Source organism: Pteropus alecto, unplaced genomic scaffold (genome assembly GCF_000325575.1).
Source record: "Pteropus alecto unplaced genomic scaffold, ASM32557v1 scaffold359, whole genome shotgun sequence".
NCBI lineage: Eukaryota > Metazoa > Chordata > Mammalia > Chiroptera > Pteropodidae > Pteropus > Pteropus alecto.
In genome coordinates, this window is record NW_006443119.1 from 1478019 (window position 1) to 1495749 (window position 17731).

Sequence of the window (17731 nt, forward strand, 5' to 3'; positions counted from 1 at the left end):
ATCTAAGAAGCACAGTTGGGGCTGGAAATAAATAGTGACAAAGAACTGGCCTCAGGAGCCGCCTATAGGAGAAGGGCCATCCCCCTTCCATCAGCGCGGGAAGCTCTAAGAATCTCTTTCCATTAAGAGAAGCAGGGTGGCCCAGGAATAAGACTGGCAGGGAGGCCGCAGTGCATGCTTATTTCTTTAACATGTATTGAACACCTACTGTGTATTAGACATTGTACCTGGGGATCCTGAGTTGAGTAAAATGCGGTTCCTGCTCTCCAGAGCCTGGAAGTCCAGTGGAAAAGAAAGATGCGCAAAAGCAATATGAATTCATGAATTTATTGTGATAAGAGTGAATAATTGAAGGCCCGAGCAGCAACCCACCGACTGCACACCTGAGCCCCTCCCTCAGTGACTCCCCAGCCCTGGCTCAGGCTGCAAACCAACAGAGGACGGAGGACGCAAAATCACCCAGCTGCCCACAGAGCAACATTCCAAGCTCCAGAGCTCTTTTCCGCCCATTTTTTGCCAACTGTTTAGAACAAAGAGAAATAATCAGATTGGGAGAAAGTCAAAAAGGACAGTTTCCTGAAACTTCTCCCTCACCTGTCAGAGCCTGGGAAAAGCTGTTAGATGCTTCTTCGGAGGGTTTCTAAAGGCCACTATTGACTTCTAGTGAAGGAGAGGCAGTGAGGGAGGCTAGGTGTCTTTCACCATGGTTTTGGACCCGGCTTGAAGTCACTGAACAAGTGAGGCAAAGACAGTCCATCATTTCTAGTGTCTGGAGCTTACCGAACAAACATGGGTTGAGCCCCTCTTGCCAGAGGCCAGGGTGAGATATTGGGTCCAGAGCTGCAGCCTGCTAAGGACACACAGGAGTCAGATAATAACCGGACAGTGCCTGCGTGGGGTCTGAACACAGGCCCTGTGGAGGGAGCAAGGCCCCTCGGCTGCAGGGCACTGGAGGAAAGCTTCATGGGGAAGTGGGCTGGGCCTTGTAGGCTAAGAACTTTTCTGGGTCAAGTAGAGGGGTTTTAGGAAACCAGAATTTCTTGGAAACTTAAACACTGACTTCAGATAGTCAAGTCTGGTGGCCGTATGTAAACCTCATACTCCCAGATACACTCTGTATCCTGACTTCTGCCCCCTCTCCAGCCATATTTTATTCTGGGCTTATGCTGCTGCCAAGAGAGGCGTCTGCACTCTTGGGAGAGGAAGGAGCCAAGGGTTTTTTCTCTGTCCCCTGGGTTCCTGGGGTTCAGGCACTAGGCCTGGTTTCTGACCTTATTCCTCCTCTCCCACAAAGCACAGCCTGACAGCCTGGCCCTTCTCTGCCTTGGCCAAGAGGGAGGCTGCCAGAACCACAGCTCACCACAGAGGCCAGGCTGGACGTACCTCTGTGGAGCAGCAGCAGGACCAGTCTCCCCAGTGGCTGAGCGCAGCCAATTCCCCACTGTAACTTCCCTACCGGCGAGCAGATGGTGTTGGGTTTCTCTGAGACCCCATGTGGGTAGGAGAGTCTGGTGTGACTCTGCCTAAACTGGCTGTGTGACCTTGGGCAAGTCACTGTACCTGTCTGGACCTTGACCTCCTATCTGTTCAATTATAATCCATATCCTAGGGTCTGTCTTAGGCGACGTAGCCAAACATGCTTTGCAAGCTGTCAAGCACAGCACTGGTCTGAGAGGTTGTTACTTTGACTTTGCCTTGGGTCCCACAGTTTGAACAGGGAGGCTGTCTCAGAATTTATTTTTCAGGCATCGGTTTCCAGATGGGGATTCCTAACCTAGGGTCCAGAAGGGTCTACAGGAAGTCCTGGAGTCATTTGCAGAACTTTTGAGCAGGTGCATTTTTCTGAGAAGAAAATGGAGTTTTTCATCAGATCCTCAAGGTACTTCATGCGTGAAAACCTGCTAAGAGACACTGCCTGAGCCTTGGGGCTCCTCCCATGTGCAGTCATCTGCCAGGGTATTCCGAATCCTCGGAGCAGCAGTCACACAGGCTGGGGTGACCCATGTCTACCAATTCGACATGGATGTTCAACAGCACCACGCCAAGGACATGCTCCCTGGCCCCAAGTTCCCTGCAGGCCAGCGACACAAGAGCTCATGACATCTGCATCGTGCCAGAGTCTAGGACATGATATTTCGGTACCACTCTCCATGCTGGCCTGGCACTGGCCGGAACACCGTGCCCTGTTCTAGACAGCACGTTACCAGAACGTGGATAAACTGAAATGTTTCCAGACATAGGCCAGCTGTCAAAAGTTTTTGAAACCAGTCTCAGGAGGAACGATTGGAAAAACAGAGAGTCTTCGGGTTGGAGCAAAGAATTATAGAGCAGACGCGGACTGGGAGTGGACATTAAATTCTTGAAGTGCTGCCTAGTGCCTTCTGCAGGGAGGCAGATAGTGACTCAGCGAAGGGAAATACTTCCTGGCAGTGAGCTCTGTCCCGCATGGAGCGAATGGACTGAGGCTCCCCAGTACCCCACATAGTTGGTCTTTTGAGGCAGGGTATAAGCTTTATCCTGGAAGGAGATGAAGAAGTGATAACGACAACTCCTCCCTTGAGACTCAGTGAGTGGATGTTGCCTTGCGAAGGGGAAAGGGAGCAGGACAGGGAATTGCAGGTCTTGTCTGGGCCCCTGTGGCCTCTGCTTTCATGAAGGCATCTGCTCTGACCGCCCGGATCTGCTGCAACCAAACCCCGCCACCCATGGCCCCTGATTGATGATGCACAGAGCAGGGAGCCAGGCTGGGTGCTGAGAGAGGAAGCTGGTGGTAAGGAGGGCTCCAGCCCCCTTGGGAGACAAGCCGGGCTGTCTTGGGCCAGTCAGAGGCGGTAGAGATGGGAAGATGGCTCATTGATGAGTCACCATGGCCATTGTCTGCTCCTGCTCCCTCTGGGGGAGGGCAGCTGCGGGAGACAAGGCCTCTGGCCACTTGGGCCTGTGAGGACAGGCTCCCCACTCCTGTTTGCACAGATCTGAGGGCAGTTGGGGTTTGGCTGTCTGGCGCTCCTCATCCACCCAGCAAGGCAGGGCTGGTAAGCTGGCATCGGATGGATGGTGAGGGGGAGGGTGTCTGACTCTGCTCATTCCTTGCTAAGAGCCCAGAGGCCTGGCCTGTGGGAGGAGCTGCCCTGCCCTGTCTGGCACAGCAGGAGAAGCTGGCAGGCGTGCCCCCTCTCTAGGGATCACACCTGGGCCTGAGCGGCACAGCCTCCCCACCACACCCTTCCTAAACCTTCTTCCGGCCCTGCTCTCACCTAGCAGGCCTGTCAAGCACCCGGCCCTATTTCAGGGGCCCAGGGGAGCCTGGGAGAATAGGGGTAACTCGGGGTCAATGACCCCCTGCCCCTCAGCGGGGCTTGTCTGGTCTGAGGGGCGGGGCCACCCTCGTGCCCCAAGTCAAGCCTAAGTCTGGGTTCTTGATGCCTCCTGGGGTTGGAGGTCAGAGAAGCTCAGAATGATAGGCTGTCAGGGTTGTTACACATGTGGGGAAACTGAGGCCCACAGAGAGCAGACACATGCAGCAGGGGTGCCCAATCCGTAGTGGGCAGCTGGGGAGGGAGGGCCTACGGCAGGGGGCTGTTGCCCTCCCAGGTCCCTGCCAGCCTCCGACTCGGGACAAGGCTGAAGGTGGGGCCACCTTACATGCCTGCTGCTGCCTCCCTTGCTTCTTCCTTTCTCAGGGAACCCGAATGAAGGTCTCCTGGAGCTTGGGGGCAAGGTTGAGAAAGGGGTCACCCTGTGAGGGCAGCAGCATGGCCTTCAGAGACACGGGACAGAGCCCCGGTTCTTGCCACCTTCTACCGGTGGAATCTAGAGAGGTGCCTAGAGCTCTCTGAGCCTGTTTTCTCATCTGTAAAATGACAATAACCATCTCCATGTGCAAAATATTTTATACCTATTATCTCATTTAATTCTCACAGCAAAACCTTGAGTTCTTCTGATGAGAAAACAGAGACCTAGTGAGGTTAAATACCCGTGGCTGTCTGACTTAAGACCCCTGCTCCTGACCACTCTGCCATCGGCTCCGCCCCCGGGGTTAGCAGCTGAGTGAGAGGAAAGGACACAGTGCCCTTGCCCTGGGCCTGATGCGGAGGAGGGAAAAGGGCTGTGTGCAGGGAAGGGAGAGAGGGGCTTCTGGGCAGAGGGTGCTAAAGAGGGTCCAAAGCAGAGGCCCCTGAGAGGGCTGCTAAGTTTAGGGACCCACCCTCAGGACCTTCAGCTGCCCAAGGCCCTGGTGGAAGGGGAGGGACTGGACGTCTTGAAGGCAGTTGAAGGCAAAGACAGTAAAATGGAGATTCTGTGGTTAAAGTGGCTGCTTGGCTGAGGGAGACCCAGACTCAGGGCAAATATTCACCAAACCGCTGACAGTGCATCCTGAGGGATGGCACGTTGACTCTTTACGCCCTTATATTGTCTGCATTTTTTTATAGTGTGCATTTTTTAAATGTTCTTTTATTATTTATTTATTTATTATTGTTATTCGTGCCTACAGCACTTGGTCTTCCTAGGTGGTCTCCCATCCAACTACTAACCAGGCCCGACCCTGCTTAGCTTCCAAGATCAGATGGGACTGGGCTTGTCCAGGGTCCCATGGCCATAGACCATGACTCCACTGGTGCACGAACCCAGGACCTTCTGTGTGTAAAGCAGACGTGCAAACCACTACACTACACTACACTACACTATGGAACCATGTCCTTGAATTTTATGTCGATTGCTAATGGAGATGGGGGAGGAACCACCTGTGATTTGAGTTCCCTTGTTAAATTTTCTACAACAAACGTATTAAAAATACTCAGAAAAATAGTTTTTAAATGAGATTGCACATGTAATATATCTAGAGCAGCACTATCCAAACAGCAACTTCCGCCATGATGCCATTGATGCCATCCAATACGGTGACATCAACCATATGTGGCTAGTCCAAGTAAGAAAATAAATTTTTAATTTTAATTTGGACTAATTTAAATTTAATTTTAGATAGCCTGGACTTGCAACGGTCTAATAAGACAGACTGTGAATGATGACTCTCGGTCTTAGGATGAGCTTCCTGCCCTGTCACCATCTGAGCCTATCCTGACAGGTGCTTTCCCCACACCTTCTCTCTCCTGCCTGGCTTCACGGCTTGCTCTGCTCACAGTGGAGTCAGGGTCCTCCCTGCCTTCCCACACACCCCTTCTCCACCTGACTTCTCCTACCATGTTCAGAGCACAGGGGCTCCTTGGTCACCCCCCAGGGGTGTGTGTCGTGGTGGGGATACCTCCTACAGCACCACCTCATCGCGGTGAACTTGGGCAACTCATCTCCCTTTTCTGGGCCTCAGTTTCCTCATCTGTCTAATGGGAGTATTGGCCAAAGATTCCATAAAGGCCCCACAGCCCTTCACCTAGCTGCTGAGGTCCCAGGGAGGGACCACTGGACATGGCCAGGTGTCTCAGGCACTGCTGGGCTAGAGAGAGGTGCATGAGGGAGCAAAAAGCACTTTCTGCTGGAACCCTAATGAGGCAGCAGGATGGGTGAGAAATGCATGACAAGGGATGCGTCACAGAGCAGAAGGACTTTGCCCATCCAGCTGCCCTCTGGCAATTGGTCGCTCTTAGGTCATAACTCCATTTTAGCATTTACTAAACTGCATTGTCATTTACCTGTGTTTTTATCTCTGTCTGTCAGGATAGATTTCAGGTGTTCAAAGAGAAAGGGTTTGTGTAGCGTAGCTCAGCATCCTCCATGTCTTACATAAAGTGAATGTTCAATGGCTTTGGCGAATGGGTGGCTGAATAGTTCTTTTGGACCCCCCTAACCTTTCCCCTCTGGGGTTGGTGTTAGGTTCTGTGGTTTAAAGGACCCAGGCTTGGGGGGAAAAGTAGAAAGTCAATGAAATTTTTGCAAGTGTTGTCTTCCCTTTCTGCCTCTTTAAAAAGTGTTTTCTCCTCACCCCCATGAACACTAATCTTCTCTTTCTCTGGCAGAGTAGAGAAAGAGATATGGGATAAACTAATTCATACTAAGATGTGAATGGCTCAAGGTTTACCCAATCTGCACTTGTACATGAAGAAGCAATGTTAACCGAACTGCGGGTGTCAGGCTTCCACGATGGACACTGGCGTTGTCAACAAGCCTGGGTTTGTCCTGGGCTTGCCATTCACCAGCTTTGTCCAAAAGTAAGTTCCCCTCATCTTTCTGAGACTCTGTTTGCTCACCATAGTGAAGGGTCAAATGATACCTTTCTAGCCACCCTGTAGGGTTGGGGTGAAGATTAAATGAACTAGTGCACACAAAAAGCATTCGTTAGCTGAAAGGTCCTGGAAAGAGAAAGGGACTGATATTGTCATGACTTCGGCCCAGAGCGAGGCCTTCCCACACCCTCGGATCATCCCTGAGCAGAAGATGGCTTTGTGCGGAAGCCTCCTCCTTTTTAACCTTCCAGCTGCCAAGCAGAAAAGACAACCCGGGTGTCTCTTTCATCTCTAGCCTCGCCCCTGGGGGAAGGTGAGAGGGCGAGCAACCTCCTGGCTCACTCACCTCAGACGCTTGGGCTCCGCCCCCCAGCCGGGGCGTGCAGCAGCGGGGCCCCTGCTGTGGTTAGAACACGGGTCCCAGGCCGGTCCTCTGTCGGCAGCGCTGCTCACAGGCCTCACCACAACGCTGGGAGCTGCATGCAGAGACATCTTCTCGGACCTTTCCAGAGACTCGCTAGCCTTGTCAGTCTCTCCATCTTAATTCTCCATTCGTGTGTGTGTGTGTGTGGGGGGGGAGAGAGAGAGAGAGAGAGAGAGAGAGAGAGAGAGAGAGAGACTGAGGTCCCGAGGGAATACACGGCCTGTTCAGTGTCTCGCAGCACGTGGAGCGTTAGCCAACGCTTTTCCTTTCGCTTTTCTCCCAAAGTTCCCCTCACCTTCCCTTTTGCTCCAAGCACAAACGACCCCTCTGAAGCGCCCAAGGTCCAGAAGTCTTGGGGCAGAGGTCTCCTTCCCTCTCTGAAAGATGTCTTCATTCCAGCTTCTCATTGAAGTAGACTCGGAAGCCCCTTCCCCTAGATGACCACATGTTCTCTCAGTCTCACCTTAGCTGATGCCTTGGACGCCATCCGCAAACCCAGACCTGACCAAAATCATTCCCGACAAAGGGACATTCTCTGTCCTTGCCTCTGAGCCACCCTCAAGTGCCTCTGAGCTACGCCCCCTCCCCAGTGCGCTGAGCCACCCCCCAAAGCTCCTCATCGGAATAAAGTTCTCCCTCCCCGACTTCCCACCTCAGCCTATCGCAGTGTGTATCTCTGCTTGCATCTGTATGAGGTGCGCGTGCGCGTGCGCGTGCGCGTTCACCCACTGCCCTGCAAGCTCCCTGAGGACCACGGACCGTGTCTTGCTTTTCTCTGTGTCCCCAGTGCCTGGCACAGAGCAAGTGCTCCAAACCATGTTTCTAGCATTTATTTGAACCTAAGGCTGGGTCGTTTGGAGGTAGTACCCCTGGACTCCAGGCTGCCAACTCCGATGAGAACACTAAAATCAGGAGAGGAGGGAACAGAAAGGAAGGAACGGGACCCATCCTCAGCCCCTTCTTCCTCAGCAGCCACGTTGCCATCTCAGGGCTTCCCATCCTTGGCCTGGCCTGGCCCCACCTGGCCGAGAAGACGAGGGGGAGAAGAGCAACCAGAGACACATAACAGGTCTGTGTTCATGACTTGTCTCTTGCACGAGGTCAGTTAATGCCCAATTTCATGGGAAATCCCCTCCACTAGAAAAAGAACAAGGGGACTGAGCTCCGGGTGGAAGGAGGTGGTTTCTTACCTGGAGCTGGACACCCAGGGAGTGACCCTGAGAGAACTCAGCCTTCTGTAGGAGATCAGAGAACAGAGCCCAGAGATTCGCATCTTCTGAAAGTGTTTACTTTAGTTTTATTCCCTGTGAGCTGAAATTGCAAGACAACCAAAGTAAGGCAATGAAAGAACCTTTAGGTGGGAGGTTGAGTAGCAGCGGAGCTTGTGGAATCTCCTCTGGGTGCTTTTGGAAGTAGATTCATCTTGGTGGGTGGCCGCCTGGAAGCAGGAACATGGCAGAGGTAGCCTGTCCAGCTCCACGGGGCCCAGGACACTTCATCTAGGCAGTTGGCCAAAGGCAGGAATCTGCTGCTGGGGAGGGAGAGCTCTCCCGGAGGACCCAAGTGTGAGAGACAGCGGTCTGGACCACCCTTCTGGCTGGCTGGGTGACTCAGGTCCTGCCGGTGGGTCTGGATGTGCAGGGGCAAGTCCCAGCCTTTCCTTCCTCCTCACTGCCATCCTAGCATGCCTGGCGAGGCCAAGCTCCCTCCTTCCATCTCCGTCTGAAGGTTGGCTGTAAACTTTCAGGCCAAGAACAGGTCAGAGCCCTCCCTGGGGGCTCCAGATGGCCCAGCAGCACCCTGACTAGAATCACTCCTAGGGAGAGATCTGAGGGTAGCAGGGGGCAGGCAGCCACATCTGACACCTGAGCCTCAGGAGTGGCCTGCCGCTTGGGTAGCATGGGCATTATTATCACGTTTCAGATGAGGAAACTGAGGTCCGTGACCTCACAGCCAGTGAGTGGCTGAGTCTCAGTGGCTCAAACTCAAGCCTCTTGATGCTGGTTGCCGAGGCCACAGAGGCCCTTTCTGGAGAAGGGTGGACCCCACACACTGATCTACATGCAGCACAAGTGTGCAGGCAGCTGCCTGGGCCAGGCAGGCCTCATCAGTCCCCTCTCAAGCTGGGGCTGGGACTCCTTATGTCTGAGACAGAGGCAAGGCCTCTGGAATAAGCGAGCTCTTCTAGGGAAGGGGAGCCACGAGGGCCTCCACTGGGAAATCAGGTGTTGGAGGCCGAGACTCCCTCTGTCGGCCTCAGCCTAAGTGCTTCTGCAGGGTCTGCTTAGACTTCTCTGAGCAATTCTTGGCTGAGAAGATATTTTCTTTTCCCTTCTCTCAAACATGCCCCTGAGCCCAGGAAGCAGGACTGGTCATAACTGCCCTGGGTTAGTCCCTTATCAGATTCTAGGCACTGTGCTTAAGTCTCCGCAGGATGTCCTCTCTCCTGCCCCCCAAACCAGTGAACCAGGTGTCATTTGCTTTCCTATTGGTAGATAAGGAGACTGGTGTGAGAGCAGTTGGAATCTGGTCTAAGGTGAGGGCAGCACTGGGATTTGAGCCCAGGTTTGCCAGCTCCAAAGCCCATGCTCTAAGTTTTGGGGTTCAGACTGCACTTAGGGGCCTTGCCACTGATGTGGAAATTAAGCTTGCCACTAGGATCCCTCCAGGTGCCCTGGCAACAGCTCCCCTCTTCTCCTACCCTGTAGCCCCGGGTCGCTTCTCCTGCCCACCCGCCCTCTCCACCCCAGAATCACCCTGGAGTAACCTGTATAACCTGGACGGCATGGGGTGAAGTCACCTTCCTCAGTCTGCTGTGCTGAAGACTTTGGTGTTTGTTCGGGCTGCACCTGCTGCAGCTCCACTGTTTCCACAAGACTGGCAAGGAGTGCCAGCTCTGCACAGGCACAGGAACTGTGCCGGCTCCAGGTGCTACTGAACAGTGAAGCACCAAGTCCAGGCACAGATGACTTCTCGCTGCCCCCACCTTGGGCGGGCTGAGGCTGTGGGATACACAGGCCTGGGTGAGCCCTCTGAACCTCTAGGTGTGCGGCCAGGACCAGCAGCACAGATGCCCTAGGAAGAAGCCTGCCCATTGGTCCTGAAGTCTAAAGGATGGTGGTCCGCTACAGAGGAGACCACCCTGTGAACCCCTGGCGGCAGAGGAAGGCAGGTCCAGTGGGGGCAACTCATCCCCCTTTTACAAAGGGAAGAGAGGCTCAGACACAAACAAGGGAGCATCAGTGACCATTAGAGGAGCAAAACCCAACTCCCAGTCAGGGCATGGCTTTACTAGATGCTCCGTTGTCACAGTGAGGCAAACGTGGGACCTGTGCTATTTAGTCCTTTTTGCAGAAGACTCTGGAGCTACAGCCGATCTTCCCCTTCTTCTTCGATTATTTGTTTTACAGCCTCAGGATGGGCTGAGAATGACCACTGCTCTCCCTCCCTCTTCCCTCTTCCTTTTCAGTGTGGACTGCGGTTGGCATGACATTAAGAGCCGGTGCGAGGAAGGCATCTGACCTTGGGGAGGAATGTGGGAAATGTCTGCAGCCTGGAGCAGCCACCCCCCACCTGGGGCCCAGGAATCTGGGCTCCTGGCCCAGATGCCTGGGCCAAGTGAGGTGTGTACATGTGGCTGAAAGAGAACAGGGGTAGTGCGGATCCCTAGAACAACACTGTTGGAAGGACCCTTAAGGTCACCTGGTGAAACTCCGCCATGGTTACAGAAGGTAAAGATGACTGTCAATGTCGCCCTCCTCAAGGTACCAGCATAGCACCTTCTCTGATCTCACTAGGGCCTGGTCCCAGACTCCCGGAGTACCCTCAAGCCCAAGTTCATGGAGACAGCTAAATTTTGACTTCTCAGACCTATAAACCACAGAACGTCAGAGCCCTTTGAAATTACCAGCTACTACATCCATCCCATATTAGATGTGGAAATAGAGGCCCAGAGAGAAGCTGGCAGTTGGTCATAGGTACACTCATTATGGGCCAAGACTCTGGGTGTGTCCTTTACCCACGCCCTCCTGCTTCCATGATGCTGGAGGCCAGCATCTCCTTCTCCCAGTAAGGAGACTCGAGTGACCCTCCCCACCCCCAATCTCCCACAGGGCTGCTGCTGGGAGTCCAATGACTTCTGTGGGTGCCCTTAACTGCTAGGGGTGAGAGAAGCAGCCATGCAGCTACAGAGCAGACCCTGAAGGCCTTGCCTCTATGCTCAAGGCCACACGCCAGCTCCTGGTGAACAGGTGATCTGTGCTCTGGCTGGACGGCATCGATAAGGCCAAGCTAACGCCAACAGAGGCCCGAGGAGCGCCCCGGAGAAAGCGTTGAGTAAGGATTCTGCTGCCCTCTTGCGGCCATACCTGGGTATGACTGCTGTTGGCCAGGCCTCCAGCTGCTTATCTTCTCCAAACTACGGAAATCTCTCGCCTTCCTCTCCTGAGGGAAAGCGCTCTAGGAGGTCTGGATGGGGTGGGGAGATGACGCCTTGTTCATTGTTGGTTCCTGGAGGAAGAAGGCCTCAGGCCAACAGTCTGTGTTATCCAGAATGTTTGAGTGTGGGGAAGAGACTCTGTGGGGAAGAGACTCGGTGGTTTCCATAGAGACAGCCTAATCAACCAACACTAGAGATGACAGTTTGAAAATTTAGAGGATGTTTATTTCTCGGGAAGGTCCACAACAGCTGGCAGCCACTGCCCTCCCCGTTCTAGGGCATTTCTCTCTCTTTTTCCAAGAAATCTCCTCTCTTATTCGAAGTGCCCATGGAGGAGGCTGGGATGTGAAGAGAAACCATACACGACACTCCAGAGCCTTAAAAAAATTAAGCAACAAACAACCTCCACGCAAATGCACACATACAAAATAAATAGACGTATAAAAGAGAGGCTTTACTTCTCCAACCCTGGCTCAGGCTGCTTGAAAGAGGGGCCGAGTGGCTTTGTCCTACGTCTCCCAGCCAGGATTGTCCAGAGGCTAAATGGTATGGAAGCGCCTGACAGCCAAGAACAAGCCCTGGCTTCAGAGAGGGGACAGGCGCTGACCTCTCTCTGCAGCTCAGTGGGGATAAGGTACAAAAGAACAAATAAATAAATAAATAAATAGAAACCAACTGCTCCCAGAGGCCTAAAGACTTAGGCTGAGGCTTGGGGGCCCCAGGCCTATTTCCCTAAAAAGGACAGATCCAGTGACAGGCAGAAAGAATTACAGGGAGAACACAAGTCCAAAGCCACACTCAGCTGGCCTCCAGAACCTGCATCCCCCAGCTCTCAGAAGGTCCCAGTCCAGAACCCAGCCTTGAACTAGCTCTGGAAAGAGGGGTAGGCTGAGCCTGCTCTCTGGCCCGGCAGGTGTCCAAGGCTGGGGAGCTTCTCCCCTCTCTTCTCTGATGTCTCTGGGGCCGGGAGAGCCTCCCGCTTGCCCCCTTGTCTTCTTCCTGATCCGTCTCCACAGGAAGGAGCGGTGGCTGCCACCAGGGTGCGCTCTTCCTTGGGAAAGCTGAAGCATGGCCCTCTTCTGCTCCTGTTCTCATTGACCTTCCTAACTGGTGGCAGCCCAGTCCGCTGGGAGAAGTCCTTGTGTGACTGTAAATAATCAAGAGTCCAACTTCGTGTCCTCTTCTGCTCCATCTGGCCGCAGATGTCCCCACCGCCTCCAGGCAGTGCTGCCCCCAGGGCTCCTTTCAGGTCCACGAGGAGAAGGCATCGGACAGAGAAGCAAGAACAGCGACGGGGCAGGAGCGGCTGGAATGGACAGTTCAGGCAGGAGGCCACACTGGACACATGAAGAAGTCCAAAGGAGTCGGAGTCCTAAGGTCCCTCCTGGAGAGGCATGGCCAGCTGGGGGCCGGGGAGAGCATGGGGTAGGTGCTGGCTGGCCGCTCAGCTGGGCAGCAGCACATGCTCCAGGAGGTAGGTGAGGGAATCCCAGTGCTTCCAGAGGAGGAAGAGGACGAGAACCAGGAGGGCGGTGCTGGTGATGCGCAGGCGTGTCTTCATGAGGGGCGTGATGAAGTTGGCGATGGTGGACACGAACACCAGCAGCACGGCCATGAGTGCCAGGATCACATTGATGAACTTGCCCAGCAGCGCCCGCGCGTTGGCATTCTCCACACCCTCCAACTGCACCACCTGCTGCTGCTGCTGCTGCAGCTCCAGCTTGGTGACCCGGGTCAGGCAGGACTCCACGGCTTCCTGTGGGGCAGAGGGGTGGGCACACGGGAAGGTGAAAATACATAGGGTGCCCACTTCAAAGGCTGATCAGCTGCAGAGTCCTTTATTTATAACTATTTGGGGAGGCTGGTAGGAAACGGGAGTCTTGATTGATGTGGGAAGGGGAGGAGCTGGCCCAGTCCCAGCTTCCTCTTGAGGCACCGGAAATTCCAATTATTCATTAGCAAGGCTGCCATCAGAACTGGGGGCACAGAGGCCCTCATCAGTCAGCTTGCCTTTGCGCGGGTTGCACACTCTCCGCCTCGGGCTTGCCTTGCCTTTACCTCCACCCTACCCAACGCTGCCCTCTTCGTCCGCCTGCCCCAGCTGACAGAGCAGCCTGTGCCCATCATCCCCCACTTAGTAACTCCTCCCCCTCTGGCTGCTGCCAGCTCTGTCAGCACATCTGGGTCCCTTGTGGTACCTGGATGTCCCGAGCCCTCTCATAAGACTGGTAGGCCACCTTCTCCTCCATGCTGGCCAGCTCCTGCTTCAGGTTGGTCATCTCATTCTGGTGAAGCTCGGTCAGGTCGTTGAGCTGCTCCTCCAGCCGCTCGTACCTGGCAGAGGAAGGGCAGGTGACACCAGTCCTGGCTCCCAAGCCTCCCTTCTCTCTCCAGGATCAATTCCATTCATTCTCAACAATGACTCAACCCACCCCACGTGTTCAGCTCCATTCCAATTTTAGCAGCAACGACAATGAAAGGTATTATTCACACAGCACCTACGTGCAGGAACTGGCTGAGCACTTCACCCACATTATCTCATAGGTTCATCACTTTACAAGATAAGTGCTAGTGTTGCCCGCATTTTACAGACGAGAAGACTAAGGCACAGAGAGGTTAAGGAATTTGCCCTGAGCTAAGATGCTCTCCCGGGTACCAGGCGCACAGGGATTCAGAGACATGATCCCTGTCTGCTCTGAAGGCACAAATATCGAAAGATGACTATTAGGTGGGGGTGGTTAGTTCCCCCAGGCAGGGTTCCTCCTCCATTTTCCAAACCTCCCTCATATATATAAACAAGAAAAAGTGCTAAAGAAAAGATCCTGCAGAATCCCAGGGAGCATGTGCCAAATGCCACACGAAAGGCACAAAGCAGAAGAGCAGGGCAGGCTGGGGGGGTCAGAGACTCCAGCTCGGTTCACGCTGAACGCGCCATGTGTACCCTTTGACTACACAGGTTTGGCCTTATGCGACCCTCACAGACCCGTCGAGGGGGGATTCATGCTATTCCCGCCCTCCATGTTCGGAGAACAGTGAGGTCTTTGCTCAAGGCGAAGAGTAAATAGTTGAGCTGGGATTTTAACCTAGGTAACCTGGCTCCACAGTCAGTTCTCTTAACCAGCGTCTCTCCAGAGGACAGCCTACGTCACTGGTCCCTGCCTCAGTTTCCCCTTCTGCACACTGACCACATAACCATCAAGTAGGGATGTTCAAATCTCCTGAGATGGGCAGAGACTTCCTTCCGTAAGTCCCGTAATCCTATCTCCCGGCTGCTCTGACCTGTCTGGAGGAAGGCTCCTCTGGGATTCTTCCTGGCCCCTTCCAGCAGCCCAAGACCCCTCTAGATGCTCCTCTTTCTGCCTCCACAACCTAGAGTCTGAAACCTGGTGCTCGTCACTTCACGACAGGGGTCACCGGGCAGCGGCAAAGGTGGAGGAGGCACCTACCTATAGCGCTCCTCCTGCAGGCACTGGGTCATGTAGGTGTAGTCCCTCTGCAGCTGAGCCTTCAGGTCCTCCATCGAGTCCTCCAGGTGGGACTGTCCCTCTTTGATCTCCCGCAGCTCCTCCAGCAGAGTGTCCAGGTTTCCAGGGGCCCCATAGAGCATGTTCGACTTGGGGCTCCCCAGCACCCCAGGGGGCCCAGCCCCGGAGTTGCTGCCTGCCCCGGCCGAGCTGGCACTGGCACTGGAGCACTCGTCATCACTGCCGTACTTGGGGCTGGACACAAGAGTGGCGCTGCCGCTCAGCGCCCGGGCCGCCTCCTCGGGGGGCCCGTCCTCCAGAGGGTCCTTCAGGTGGGCGATGTTGTCGGCGCTGCCAAACTTGTTGCGGATCAGGCTGGCAAACTCACGGGGCTTGGACACCACAGCGGTGTGGGTGGCCTGGGAGAGGCCCGAGAGGCTGCCCTTGACACCCTCGACCACGCCGCCCCCGAAGCCACTGATACCTGCACGCATGTTGGCACCCACGTCCTTCAGGCCCTGCTGCATGTCCCGAAGCACGTCCTTGGGCTGCCTGGAGGGCCCGTTCTGCTCGATCTCCCGCAGGCGCCGGCGGTAGTGCTCCAGCTTCTTGTGCAGCTGGGCGATGGTCTGGGCGGACTTCTGGTTCTTCTTCTCAAACACTTGCTTAATGCGAGACACCTGCTGCTTGTCCGCGTTGTTGGCCAGCTTCAGGTACTCTGCCACGTTGTCGTCCCGCGCCTCCTGCTCGATCTTGATTTGCTCTGTGATCTTCAGGATCTTCTGATGCAGGTGGTCGATGGCAGCCTTGGTCCGCTGGGGGTCTGGGGCCCCGTCTGGCACATCCAGGCTGATGGGGCCGTCCGTGTCACCATGGCCGGGGCCACCGGGGAGGCTCAGGGCCACGAGGTCTCCCTTGTCGACCTGGGGAAGAAAGCAAGCAGAGGAAGCCTGGGTAAATCATGAAAGCACGGGAGGGGGCTGGCAGGATTCCCTCATGCGCCCTGACATCTCTGGACTTGAGTTTTCTGCCTAGAAAATGAATGTAGATGAATAGCAAACTTCAGAGAAATAATCCAAAATAACAACAACAATGATAACAGTATTCCCTTACAGCCACCATTTAGCTACTTGTCATCTATTATCTAACTCAGCAGTCCTCAACCTTTTTGGCACCAGGGAACGGTGCTCCCGTGAGAATCTAATGCCTGATGATCTGAGGTGGAGCTGAGGCGGTGATGCTAACGCTGGGGAGTGGCTGCAAATAGATGAAGCTTCACTTGCCCACTGCTCACCTCCTGCTGGGCAGCCCAGTTCCTGACAGGCCACGACCTACCGGTACTAGTCCATGGCCTGGGGGTTGGGGACCCCTGATCTAATTGATCCCTACAAAATCGCTGAAATGCAGTCTAGACATCTGCTCCTCCTTCAGGCCAGAGTTCAAGCTCAAGTTCAGAGACACACAGCTACAAAAAGACAGAAGCTCCAGTCTAGAACTCTTGTTGCTCCATCTCTCAGACCAAGCAGGTCTGAGGGTTCACTGAAGAGCCACAGATTTGGCTTCTCAGGCATAAGAAAAACTGTCCCTCTGGACCCAACCTCCCATAAGGCTCCTGTCCTGAGCAGGCCTCTCCCTCAGAGCTGACCAAAGCCTACGCTTTGGCCCCGACGTAGGCACAGGAAACCTGGCTGCCCTCCCCACGCCAGCTTCTCTAATGCAGTTCAGCGGGTCACCCCACCTCTGCTAATAGCCCCCTGGCCCCTGTTACCTTCCAGCTCTCTGGAGTTGTCAGCAACCTCCTCCTCTTCATAATGGTGGAAGCACCCGACCCTGCCCAGTCTCCCAGAACCGGCAGAGAAGCACACTACCACCCGCCCGGCTGGCCAGGCCCCCGAGGACACAAGTCCCAGAAGTAAACCGCAGGCCAAGGGAAGCAGGGAGCAGTCTGGGGGCCCAAGGGTTCCAACTGCCCGGCATGGAAGGGGGCGAATGTGCAGGAAGATGATGGCCCCCTTTCCCCGATGGCAGGCAGGCAGGCTTCCCGGGTGCATCAGCGGGGCACAAAGAAGAAGGACTGAGAAAGGACGTGGGGAGGGACGAAAAGGAAGGAAGGCCACAGAAGACAGGAAAAATAGAAAATACAGGTCAGGTGACAGCAGGTGGGCCTGGAGTCCCCTCTCCCAGGGCCGGTCCCCCCTCGGCCTGTTGGAGGATCTCTTTCCACAGCCCAGTCCCCAGTGTCTTATCACCATGCAACAGCGGAAGCAGCAGGAAATGGCTCAACCCCATGTATTTTTACACACAGCACACCCCAGTACGGCTGGGTCAGATCATCACTCCTTATATGTATGGGGGCGAGGAGGCGGGGGACGGTATATGTGGGGGAACAAAGAAAGTGGCCCCTGTCACACGTACCGGAACTGGAAATAGCCCGTGCCAATCACAGGCAGAGGTTATTGGGCCCAATGTCTGCTGAGATGCAAAGGTATTGGAAAACACTATTGAAAACAATAGTCCCACCAAACTCGGAGCCAAGGGGAAGGCGGCTCCTCTTTGGGCTTCCTCTGGGGCCTTTACAGGTCACAGTTCCATTTGAGATGCTGGAGATGCTACTGATCCCTTTGCCACCTCTCCTGAAGTCAGGACTTTCCTCTTACATTTGCTTGGGTCTCCCCTCACGTGCCCCGGCTCTCCCACCATGCGCTCATACCGTCAGGACCCTGCTCCTCAGACATGATGACCTGGTATACCAGAGAAGCCAATTCCACAGTCCCGTACATGATCTGTCCCCAGGTCTAAATGTCACATCAGTCTGAATTAAAACTAACTCGCACTTAAACCTCGTTCTCCTACACTGTTTCCTGCAGAGATAGCCAACAGCCCATCTTCAATTGTCCTGTTTCTTTGTATCCCCATCTGTGACATGGGATCATCATATCTACTCTCAGGTCTTTCGTGAGGGTCACATAAGATGAGCTCTAGCGAGCACTGAGCACGGCGAAGGGCATACAGAAGGCACTCATAAATGGTGTCTGGATCTAGGCAGCGCAATTCCTTTGTGGGGGATGAGGGGAAATAACATTTATCTAAGAGATTATATCAACAAATTTACTCAATATCAATACAATATAGATATTGAACTATGCAAAATTAAATTCCATATCCAACATATGGCTTTTAAATTAAAGAACTTGACCCTCTCATAAGGCCACTGTGCTTTCCAAAG

The 17731-nt window shown here is 54.3% G+C and overlaps 1 protein-coding gene, 1 long non-coding RNA gene and 1 pseudogene across 8 annotated transcripts in view; 1 reads left to right on the forward strand and 2 right to left on the reverse strand.

Annotated features, from left to right (window-relative positions):
• LOC107196468 lies at window positions 1-11469 on the forward strand. 4 transcript variants are annotated; one of them, XR_003043433.1, is made up of 4 exons: window positions 2577-3035; window positions 4984-5086; window positions 5973-7672; window positions 10073-11469. It is a non-coding gene; the product is annotated as an uncharacterized LOC107196468 (long non-coding RNA). The 4 variants fall into 4 exon arrangements; XR_003043434.1 differs by lacking the exons at window positions 2577-3035; window positions 4984-5086 and adding an exon at window positions 1-2566; XR_003043432.1 differs by having other exon boundaries at window positions 4984-7672.
• Window positions 4487-4605, reverse strand: LOC112471860 (annotated as a pseudogene).
• A 460-nt stretch (window positions 11470-11929) lies between the features above and the next one.
• The window catches only part of TMCC2 (transmembrane and coiled-coil domain family 2), a 35441-nt gene continuing 29639 nt past the window's right edge, over window positions 11930-17731 (reverse strand). For all 4 annotated transcript variants that reach the window (XM_006922859.2, XM_025040495.1, XM_015597862.2 and 1 more), the window contains 3 exons: window positions 14488-15428; window positions 13240-13375; window positions 11930-12797 (listed from right to left, as the gene is read on the reverse strand). In XM_006922859.2, the coding sequence (XP_006922921.1) occupies window positions 12486-12797; window positions 13240-13375; window positions 14488-15428 (1389 nt within the window). In that variant the 3' untranslated portion in view covers window positions 11930-12485. The remainder of the gene's footprint in view (window positions 12798-13239; window positions 13376-14487; window positions 15429-17731) is intronic.